This window comes from Parasteatoda tepidariorum, chromosome 9, assembly GCF_982258835.1.
Source record: "Parasteatoda tepidariorum strain Cologne lab strain chromosome 9, Ptep-v5.0, whole genome shotgun sequence".
In the NCBI taxonomy this organism is placed as follows: Eukaryota; Metazoa; Arthropoda; class Arachnida; order Araneae; family Theridiidae; genus Parasteatoda; species Parasteatoda tepidariorum.
This window is the reverse complement of record NC_141763.1, coordinates 44,650,394-44,662,725: the sequence shown is the minus strand read 5'-3', so window position 1 is coordinate 44,662,725 and position 12,332 is coordinate 44,650,394. Positions and strand designations below refer to the sequence as shown.

Genomic DNA, 12,332 nt, shown 5'->3' with positions numbered 1-12,332 from the left:
TATATTAATTCTCTGTTTATAAGATGAATGCGAAGCTTCGCGGAACTAAATGAAAAAAGAATGAACTTAACTAACTCGACGAACTAAATGAATTTAAAACTAAATGAAAGGCAGCACTTTTTCATTTATTCTTCAATTATGTATTTTCCATCATTTTCTATAAGATCTCAGTCTTAAGTGATCCACTAACTTAACTTGAAATCCCAGTAAATGCTTACATTTAGTAAATGAGAGAGATAGTTTTTCGACCTTTTTAATCACATATTTCTCAATAGACACAATAAAAAATTACTGCGTTAAATGGGAAATGGATGGGAAAAAAACTTGAGAATAGAAAATTTTAGACGGGAAATTCCACCACAATTACCTAATTTTTAAGGCAGATTTTTATGTCTTTTGTTTTCGCCAAATTTTTAATGAAGAAGAAAATTATAATCCGTGTAAAAAATCAAAATTGTAATTACTGCTTTCTTTGAAGAAACGCAATTTAAAGGAAAAGTATATCAAAAATTCGTATTCCATCACGTGAAACGTAGTTTTTCTGCAAATCTAGCTGAGAGCAATAGATTTTTAAAGAATCTAGCACTAATAGTGCAACGTTAAAGCAATCTTTCAAATATTCAAAAAATAGATCACAAAGGTTTTTGCTTTCAAAAGAGTGTGGCTTCACTTTACGTAGACATTTTGCGCCATTTTCATAACCAGAGTATAGAGGGCTGGAAAGAGTTAGACTTATTTTTAACAGTTTTTAAAATTGTCTCAAATTTACAACAATAGTAAAAATAGAATATTAATCACCAAAAAGAGCTATTTTGTAAAAATGATAAGCCTTGAAAGAACAGCTTTAAATCGTTCTGCCAGTAAACCTATAATCATTTCGTTTTTTGGAATATTTATTGCCCAGGAAAATAATGTTTTTTTTTAAAAAAAAAAAAAGAGAGAGAAACACAGTTTGAAAGCTTAAACTCAGAGCAAATCTTTCATTTTAAACTACATATATATTATAATTTTTTTTAAAAAAAGAGTGGCTTTTCCTCACATAAACATTTTACGCCATTTTCATTATTGTTGTATATAGAAGGTTCTAGAGAGTTAGCCTTAACTTTAACTTAACAGTTATAAGAACTGTTACAAATTTACAACAGCTAAAACAGAATATTAATCACCAAAAAGCGCTATTTTATATGAATAATAAGCCTTCTAAGAACAACTTTAAATCGTTCTTCTAATAAACCCTTAATCATTTCGTTTCTGGAACATCTATCATATAGGAAAATAAATTGAAAAAACAAACAAACATGAGCTCTCTACAAAATGTAGGACTGCAGTTGTGAATTCAAAGTACTTTGAAACTAAAAAAAAAACTAAAATAAATTAAAAAAAGGGGAAAAAAAATTTTGATCGCTGTATTACGATCGCTTGTTACCCATTGGTCAAATAATTTTTTTTCTGGTTTGACTCCGATACAAGCCACATTTCAAATCATGAGTTGCAGAAACTGTCTCAATTAATGTTTGTCGTCGGATTGGCTTTCAAATCCTGGCTATATACGTGTTTCAAGACGTCACAAAATACTTTTCCTTCTTCAGTATTCATATTTATATTAAAATCACCGTCAATACAGTAATTATAAGTTATTAATAAAAAGAATATAAAAATACTTTAAATTATTAGTATGTAAATACATTAAAAATGATTGATGTATGTAAATACATTTAATAAATGAAATAAAAAGAAAAAAAGAATTCTAAAAAAATTATCAAACAGCGGCGGTCACCATAGCAACGCATGCAATGACGACGCATGTGCACTGTTTACTATTACTCTTGAACACAGTTGAAAAGTGTGATGACGTCCAAATAAGATGCGCACGCCATCAAACTCAAAACAAGACCCATTTTGAAAACGGGTGTAAAAAAAAAAAAAAAAAAAATAGAGAGATTGAACTTAGAGCAAATCTTTCATTTTAAACTACATATATTTTTGATTTCAAAAACAACAAAAAAAAAGTGTAGCTTTACTTCACATAGACATTTTAAGCCATTTTCATTATCGCGGTATACAGAGGGCTTTGAATAAATGTCAATTTTTTGCACGTTCTTATGAGCTCAAGCAATGCAGCGTGGCAACAATTTTTCTTTTATTCAAAAATTGGATTATAAATGCTTTTTATTTTCGCAAAACTGAGGCTTTTCTTCATTTTACGCCATTTTCATAATTAGCATAGAGGACGTATGGCTAAAAAGCAACAAAACTTATTTTACCTAACAGCCATACATAACTGTTGCAAACTCATGATAGCTATGGACATAGCCTACTGTTTTCTAAAAAGAATTCTTTCATATGATAACAAAATTTTCGGAGAAAAGCCTTAAAAGGAAAAGAAAAAAAGATTAAATACATTAGAAGAAAAAAAAAAATCTTAGTATTCCAATAGGAATTTTCATCATTTGTACAACTTATATCTTATTATAGACTTCTTAATGTTCTAAAATTACTTTATATACATTACTATATATACTAACTACTTTGTAAATGCAATCAATATTTAATAATGTCGCGATCTTTTACATTAACCAGAACTATATTTTCAAAAAAAACCAAAGAGATCCAGGTCACTATAATTTCCGATCATATTTGATGTTCAATTGGAGTGGAGTAATAAAGATATAGCATTTGAAAAATCCCAGAGAGTAATAAGACGTAGCGACAGCAATCGGCTCAAAATAGAAACATAAAACCTATCTTCTTATCATTCTTACCAATTCTGTCGATAAAACTCCAAACCCATCGATGTTATCAGTCTCCAGCAAATCGTATTAAACATAAGCGAGTTCGCATTACTTTCCAATTACCTGGTAATGGAAAGTAACGTGATCAGGTTGCAGTGATTTCGACAAAGGTTCAAGTTGCCATTCAGTGTTTTGGGGGAAGCAAAAGAATTTGTGCGCCAGATACATTTCGATCGACGACATCTGTCTATACCAATCGAATTCTTCAGAAAGAATTTTTGTTGAAGTTTTTTTTCCTCGATATCTTTTGTATATGGAAGACTACGCTTAATAACATGTAATTTTTCAAAAAAAATGGAATACAATACTGTATAATAAGCATAAATTTGTCTTTTGAGTTATAATAACTTGAAAATTATGATTAATGACACTTCCAATCCCCTCCCCCAAAAAAGAAATGATGTAATGACCATGAATTTGTCTTTTAAGCAATAATAATTTAAAAATGATTATTAACAGCAACTTCATTTTCCAAAAAAAAATATATATAATAAAATGAAATAATAATAAATCGAATACAGTGTTATGATTAAAAATTTGCCTCGTAAGTTGTAATAACTTAAAAATATAATTAACGAAACCTTCAATTTCCAAAACAAAATTAGTAAATAAATAAAATACAACGATGATGAATAAATCACAGTGAACATGAACTTGCCGTTTAAATTATAATAATTTAAAAACTATAATAAACAACCCCCTTGATCTCTAAAAAAGAAGAAAAAAATACAATGATGTAATGACAAAGAATTTATCTTTTAAGTTATAATAACTTAAAAACTATAATAAACAACACCCTTATTTCAACAAAAAAATACAGTAATGTAATGACAAAAAATACAATAATGTAATGACGAAAAATTAATCTTTTAAGTTATAATGACTTAAAAACTTATAAACAACACGCTTATTTTCAAAAAAGAAAAATACAATGATGTAATAAAAACAATAATAATAAAATCCTTATATACAATAAAGAAAAATATATACATAGTGATGTAAATGACAAAGAGTTGTCAAGTTATAATAATTTAAAAACGACAGAGACCCCACACCCCTACTTAAAATAGTTATACCTCGTTACCATAGTCACCGCCACGAGTCCAGACGAATGTCTGACCCGTGACCTCCCAGACGAAGATGAGTTCTTACTTTAGATAAATTATATGGGAAATGAGTTTTATAAACAGCTTCTGTATATTGCTATACGTTCTCGCACTTAATTTCGAAATTCTCTAAAATATCACTTAGAACAATCTACTACTAATAAAAGAAGGAATTTGATCTTCAAATAAAGACCAAAACCAGCGTAAATAAGGACTTTTCCAAAATACCCTCTTACTTCCCAATCACTACTCAATTCATTCTAGAGCTTTTCAACGGTAACACTTGATTTTTCATTTCAATGATTCCATAAAGAACACTACTCCTCCCAGTTGTTTTTACACCATTTTTATTTAAACCACGAACAGAAACAGCGGCAAGGAAATCAATTAAGTCTTTTACGTTTAGTAAAATCATTAATCCCTTTATTATTTGGTTCGACAATTTGTCAAGGAGCCAACCAATTTCTTCCTTCTTTTATTTATTTATTTATCTGGCAAAATTGCCTTTAAGAGTAATCTCCACACATATATACATAAAAAAGTGACTCTATCGAACAAATCAAATTACACCTGGTTTTTATTGTTGGAAGAGTTTTATAATTACATGTCTTTATGTGTCCATAAATAAAGCAAGTTTTACTTCTATAATAATAACCAAAATTTGTAATTTTCAATGCGAAACACAACTTAAAGTAATTTACCTAATGATAACTGTAATTAGGCGTAAATAAAAAGTATACTTCAAGTATACATTCCATCTTGTATACTTCAAGTACACAAGATAAGATGGGAAAGATTCAAAGCGAAGTTAGCTAACAGATTAATAAAAAATTTGTAAACTTTCTGGAGGAAATTCACACTATCTTGTTTGAAGCCTAAAATTTATGTCAATACTTAGGGACTCACTAGGGAACTATATCCCTGCTGTTCATCAAGATGTCTCCTCGTCTAATTTTTTTCTTTTTTCGCTAGTTTAAACCATAAATATGGAAGGGAAAAAAAAACGTTAATGAACTTGGAATCGGGAATTATTTTAATCATAACTGAACCTTTTTTATACATTTTTAAAAAAATAATTTTTCACTTGAAGCTGATTTTGAAAGAAAAAAGTTCTTAGATTATAAACACAGAAGATGAGATTAAGCGAACATTTTATCCTCAACAATATGAAACAATTATAAATAAAAAAAAAAAGAAGAAGAAATTCATTTTAAACATTGAAGATGAGATTGGGCGAACATTTTATCCTCAATTTTTCACTTGAAGCTGATTTTGGAAGAAAAAAGTTCTTAGATTTTAAACACAGAAGATGAGATTAGGCGAACATTTTATCCTCAACAATATAAAACAATCATAAATAAAAAAAAAAAAAAGAGAAGAAATTGATTTTAAACACAGAAGATGAGATTGGGCGAACATTTTATCCTCAGCAATACAAAACAATAATAAGTAATAAAAAAAAAAGAATAAATTGATTTTAGCAAGATTTAAAAAAAAGTTTTTTTTAGATGATTGTGTGATCTCAATTAGCGATGCAAAAAATCAGTTAATTCAGAGCTTGAAATTTACTGGTGGACACAAATATTAATTTTAAAATTTGATTCGAACTAGGAGAATATAATTATCAATGGTCTCTCGGACCAGTAATTGATGTAAAGGGAGGATATGTATTTTGGTTTTTTGATCTTCGGTTTAGTTTTGATCAGGGTTTTTGTCACTGGTATTTTTATATCATGATGTTTTAATTATTACATCATAATTATGACATTTACACATTCTTCGTACTGTAATTTTTCCTTTAAATTAACTTTCCATTGAAGAAATCTAACAAAGACAAGTAAATGGACAAGCGAAAATGTGCACGAACTAGTATCATATCTTTTAGTTGCTATTCCTTCAGACAAGTACCTAAATTTTCGTAATTTCTATTATAAATTATTAGAAATTTCATGGAAGAACATAGAAATTCTAATTCTTCCTAAGGAACATTTCTAAAGCAATAAAACTCAAATTTGAATCATTTAAGTTAAGCAAAGTTTAAATTTAAGAAAATAAGTGTTCTGAAAATTTTTAAGATTCCCAAGTTCCGACACTTTTGCCTAAAATATATAAAAATTCAAAAATTTAAGATAATTAGTATTTCAATATCGTAATTAAGATTAAGAACACTACTTTTGTTTATTGATGTTAATCGATAAAAGCTTAAAAGTAATCCCCAGTGGCGGCTTGAAGCCCAACTAGGTTCATATCCATGAGTTCCAGCTCGTCTGGGATGGAAAAAAAAAGCGATTTGTATGAAGTAATTGACAGCATTGCCGTAATCATGATCATCCTGGCCGACAGAAGCGAGCAGATGCGCGAATGCTTTACTTCACTGTAAAAATTTTAATGAATTTATCTTTGCCAATAAAAATCAGAGATAAGTTCAATTCTGTGACGTGGTTGGTAATTATTGATTACGGAAAAGTCCATAATTGAGGCTAAGTGGTGGAAGAAAGTTCTAAACGACATGTTTGAAAAAATTGAGGCTTCTCACAGAAAAGTATAAATTTTTAATTTTATGATATTAACATTTTATGCCACGACTTAAAATTTCGAAGATATCAGTGGATGAAACATTAAGTGCCAATCTCTGAGAAGTATGAAGTTCTGAATGTATTTGGTAAAAACAGCGGATGCTGACTTTTATTTGACAGCATATGAAGATGCCAAGATGGCGAACAATTTACATAAACGTTACGAACAATGGATTTTACTACTTGGAAGGTTCTGGGAGAGAAATGAAAACGTGGAATAATCCTTTTGAATGTTTGCAGAAATCGGTTATTCGCAGAAAGATACAAATCTTATTTAATTATACGATGTTAATATATTTTGCAAAGACTTAAAATTTCGGATTTCTCAGCGTATGAGACATTTAGTGTCCGTCTCTGTGAGGAATAAGACTCTAAATGTTGGCAAAAAGAGTTGATGATGACTTTAGAAAGACTTTTTTTTTTAGTATATGAAGATGCAAAGACGGCGAGCTATTTACAGGAGGGTTGAGAAGAAAGGATTTCGCTACTTGAAAGGTTCTAGGCGAGAAATAAAAACCAGGATAATCCTCATGCCTTGAATGTTTGAAAAAACTTGAAGTTTCTCGCAGGGAGATACATATCTTATTTAATAATAAGACATTAATTTATTTTGTCAAGACTTGAAATTTCGGAGATCTCAGTGGATGAGACTCTTAGTGTCAGGCTTTGAGTTCTAAGTGCATTTGGCAAAAAACAACAAAAAGAACTTTTATTTGGCAGCATATGAAAGCGCCAAGACGGCAAACAATTTACGCGAGAGTCGAGAATAATGGATTTCTACTTGGAAAGTTCTGGGCGAGAAATAATCCTTATTTCCATAATATCTAAGAGCATTGAGAATTATGCATTTCGCTATTTAGAAAAGTTATAAATGTTAGGAATAATCCTTATTATTATTTTTCAACAAAAAGCAGAATTCTTAAAAATGTTTCTCGATCTCACATTGGAAGAAAAAACAAAACACGCAAGATTAAAAAAAAGCTTGTTTATTCTCCTTGAAAATCGGTTTTTGTACCCGATTTGATATGAATGGTTAACACTAATAAATTAAGGTACAGTACTATCCGGCCTACTTAAAAAAGAGCATTGAGAAACACATCGTGAGAAGTGAAACTAAGAGTGCTAAAGCAGTACATTTTGTATTCTTCCTAATCATACATTTTTCTTTTCACATTTGTGTACTTCATTAGTCGCTGAGCATTTTTGTATTAATCATTTATCTAAAATTGTGTAACATTTGTTAATGACATGGGAGAGGGGTTAGGGAGTAAAAATTCGTCCTATTTTAGTATCCGGTATTCCCTTCTGCCACATTATACCGGATAGTCGGGAGCGTAATGTATATTATGTGTTAACTTTGTATAACGGGTTTCCACAGAAAAAAAAGCAACAAAATACTAGCTTTTAGTCTAAAGCATGAAAATAGTTGCCTAAATAAGAATAATTTTTTTTTCAATAATATGACTAAGTTTAATTAAATGACTTAATTGTCATATACCATGATCCATTTAGTCAAGTTGGTAACAAATATGATAATTTTTATTAGTGTTCTAGCACTAAATTTTTAATTCAAAAAAATTAGTATATTTTCAGAAAATTAATGACTTTTAATTACTAGAATTCGTTAAAAAAAAAAAAAAAAACCTTATCTGGGTTTTTTATTTTTTAGGGAAAAAAATCTATTCTGTCCAAAAGCTCTTGCAGGCAGCAGGTTGTCAACCCAATTTACGCTAAAAACATCGCTAGTACAGAAAAGTTTCCCATTAGTCTCTTTTTCCTGAAAATAGTGGCTTTTCTAGCAGAAATTAGTTGCAAATAGTCGCATTTTAATTGCCTGTGGCAACCCTGTAACATGCAAATAGTACAGAAAAATTCAGATCATTATATCGGAAAACTTCTCCCAATCAAACAATTAGTTTCAACTAGCGTGAACTGCAGCAAATTTCATCTTTTAGGCAAAATCACTAAATACCTAAAATTATGAGCTTTATATTTTCGAAAATAAATTACTAACAGAGATTCAGTGAAGTAAGAATGAAATAACACAAATTCTCCAAAATTCTGCTAGGAATCTTTTTCATTTAAGTTCAATTCGTTTTATCATTCTAGTTTTAAGTTTTAATGTATTTTAGTTTCAGCAAATAACACTAAGTAAGCTAAAATCACTAACGTTCCCCTACTCTTAAACTAAAAACTCAATTTAGAAGTTAGTTTAGAGCCATTCCTTGAAAAAATGCCTGTTAGGACTACTTTTGGAAAAGTTACTTGAAAAATGATCATTTTGAATCAAAGCTATAATGAAGTAGATTCGATTTGGAGCGAATTTTTCCTGTAAAAACACCCATTTTAGAGCAGCTACTTGGAATTCGAGAAATATCATTGGCTAAATGGGATTTTAAGTATTTTCTAGGTAAGGGACAACTTGTTTCTTTTTTATGATTAGTTAGACCAAAAATCTAGTTCATAGTTTTAAGTACCAGAAATATTTTATACTATTGGCGGACAATACCTTAGTTTGACTTATCGAATTTCACATGGTCTCAACATTGTCATATTTTCGTTTAAAAAAAAAGTAAATAATGGGAAAAAAGAAAATTTCTATAAAGCAAAGCTTAGTAGTATACAAATATCTTGAACATTAGTCTAAATAAAAAAAAAGAACTATTAACAATCCCTTAATTCAATAACGAACAATAAATTAATAATTTTTATTAGAAAAGAAAGTGACTTTTAAAAGTTATGTACTATGTTTAAATTGACAATCGAGGATGATATGACGGCATTCAATTCATTTTTTAAATTGTAACTTAATAAAAACAGGTATTTGGATTTTAAAAAAAATCTTAAAAAACAGACCGAATTTAAACTTTAATTTACATATACTTTTGTTTTCTAATGAGCAATAGTAGTTGAACATGATTTATCAACCAAAAATAAAAACATTGAACGAGTTATTAAAAAATCGGGGGAGCGGGGGGAGATGCGTGAAAAATCAGGTTGGCGAGAGTAGTCTTCTCTGATTTCTTTTTCTTTGTTGCTATAGCGTTAAAAATTATAATAAATACGCGCATATGAAATGTTAAGAAATAATTTTCTAAAAGTCTTAAAGTTTTTTTTTTTTAACAGCTGAAACTTGGGAGCGATTTTCTTACACGCTACTGCAAGTGAAATCTTGACGCTATTTTGTTCTGAGAGGTCAACAGATACATTTTCGAAGTCAGTCACTTAAGTTTCTAAGTAATTGTCACCAATGCAAGCTTTTCAGCAATCGTATACCTGGACAACCAGACTTCCGCTCGACGAATTAGCGTTAACTTTTAATACTTTCCGCATTTTCAACTTATCTTTGAAAACCCAAATATTTCATTTCAAAAGCCTGAAATATGGTTTTAAAAAAATGTATAAATTTATTAAAAAATCTAAATTTTTGTGAAAAAATCATAATTTTTGAAAATAAAGACGAATCTAGGGAGGACTAAGAAATGCGGAAAATCTTTATTCTGGAACAATAACCAACACCGAACTTTGCAGTTAATTATTTTACCCACTTCAATTATGAACTACTCCTACGGAGGTTTCCCAATCATTACCGTTATCATATACTTACAGAATCTTGGTCATAAAAAAAGTGTTAAAGATACACATAGGGGAACGTAGCATGCTTAAAGCAAGAGAAAAGTCACTAAAATTTGATCTGAACAGATTACCTGAAAGGTGAGTAAAATAAATAAGCAAATAAAAAAAAAAGCTGCCTGTTTATTCAAGAAAAGAGAGGTGAGAGGAAACTTTAAACCTTCATTTTTCTTTAGACAATCAAATTTATACGTTTCTAATTTTATTTTAATATTGATTTCAGACTCCAAATATACATACTTTCTTGACTTCAACAAGGATTCTAATTCCTGCATGAAGGGAATGATCATGGAAGAATCCACAAAAGGAAACTTCGATTATTGTAAAATATCAGACTATATTATGGACAGGTCAGAATAAAGTTAAGACTGATTTTTGGGTAAAAGAAGTCTGGAGTGGACAAACACTTCGATACAGACTCAAGTTTTGTTTCATTGAAATAAATTTAATGACTCGAGTTATTTTTATTTATGAACTATATGTAGTCATTTTCTATTTTATTGACATATTAATAAATATTTGGGAGGATGGATGTGATTGTTGCCATTATTCTTTAAATTGATTTATTTAGTTACTTCGTCAGCTCATAGATGGCATTATTGCATAATAATTCAAAACAAGAAGAAATGAGTTCTTTCAGATACCTCTTTTAGAATTTATACAAATCCTGGAATGTTAAAAGTACCCCTAACAGCAACAGCTCTTCCACCTACACAAGTTAGTGGGGAAAGACTATTTTTAGCTATGAAAAAATGTATATCGCTATCAAAGATCTTGCTGAAGCTATACAGTTGATTAGAAATTACTGATACCAGTTTTTCCAGTACAACTAACAGAAATCTGCTATGGCATTTTTTTTTTTTTGTAGCATCTATAACTTTTTTTAATCTTAAAAACAAAATAAGCTGTAACACATGCATATAGATGATTGCAAATATATATAAAGGAGCAGGAGTGATTGCCCTTTTTCTGCCTATAGACACTACAGCCCTGATTTTGGAGCTATTAAAGTGCAGCTCAATTTATTTAAAAAAGCAATAAAAAATTTTCTTCCTTTTTTATAAAAAAAAACTGTTTTTGGATGTGAAAAGTCATGAAATGAATAATTAATAAAATGCAAATCTATTCATTTTTCAGGAATCTTCTTAAAAAATTTGTCCTTCAAGAAATTTTTTTTCTTCAAATCCCAAGAACTTAGTGATAACTTTGAGTTTATATGTTTAGCCAGGTTTTTATGTTTATTATTATGTTTAGCCAGGTTATATGTTTAGTCAGGTTTTTATATGTTTAACCATATGTTTGCCAGGATCCATAAGTTGTTCATTATTAAAAGAAAAAATTAGATTTAAAACTACAGATCATTAGTTTAATGTAGAGTGCATTTGCATCTTTCTCAATACTAAATAAAACGGTGTGTCAAATTAATATTAAAATTGATTAAAAAAATGAGATCAAACAAGTTACAAAATGTATACGAGTAGTTTATTACAACTACAAATGTAACAGCAAGAGAGAGCTAGTTAAAAATAAACACAAAAGTACAAATCAGATACATTAATTTTATTCATATCTAGGAGCCAGAATTGATGTATGAGATAACTACATTTGCTTTACATTTTAAACCAATGAAAAAATTTTTTTTCTTACATTAAAATTAAAATATCTTAGTTTCTCCAACTTTTTATTTTTTTTTCTTCTGCGATATGGAGCATATGATTCCACTCTTTATAATATTTATTATATGATGTAGCTTGCTTTTTATTTTTATTATATTCCTTTTCAGTCCTTTTTCTCTCACAGGAGTTGACAGTAACAAATATACACATTAATATTTTTTTTTTCATGAACGCTTATATATATCTGAATATAAATCAAAAGTTGTAAGAAACACGTTCGGTGTCGGGGATGTCGAATGCCTCGGCAAAGGTAAATGCTATTTCAAAAAAGTCAATCTACATCATATAATGTTGGCAGTTTCTTCAAATCACCTAAAAAAGAAAGATATAATAAATTAAGTTGCTTGTAAACATACTAACATATTTAACACGATAAAATTAAACTAGCAGTATTTTTTAATCCATACTAAAAAAATCCACTGATTCTTTCACTTGAGCTTATTATAATAAAGGCAATTTAACATCTTTGAGTGAGAAATTATTTCTTCACTCCAACAACGATCGAATTTCAGTAGTTTAAAAATGTATTTCCTAATGGTAGCTAAGATG

General features: G+C 29.0%; 1 protein-coding gene across 9 annotated transcripts in view; it reads right to left on the bottom strand.

Moving 5' to 3' along the window:
• Positions 1-11,652: 11,652 nt before the first annotated feature.
• The window catches only part of LOC107445231 (nucleolysin TIAR), a 106,981-nt gene continuing 106,301 nt past the window's right edge, over positions 11,653-12,332 (bottom strand). For all 9 annotated transcript variants that reach the window (XM_043039964.3, XM_071186438.2, XM_071186439.2 and 6 more), the window contains one exon: positions 11,653-12,095. Coding sequence is in view for 4 of the 9 variants with exons in the window: in XM_071186438.2 (XP_071042539.1) it covers positions 12,092-12,095 (4 nt within the window). In the remaining 5 variants the exon portion in view is untranslated. The remainder of the gene's footprint in view (positions 12,096-12,332) is intronic.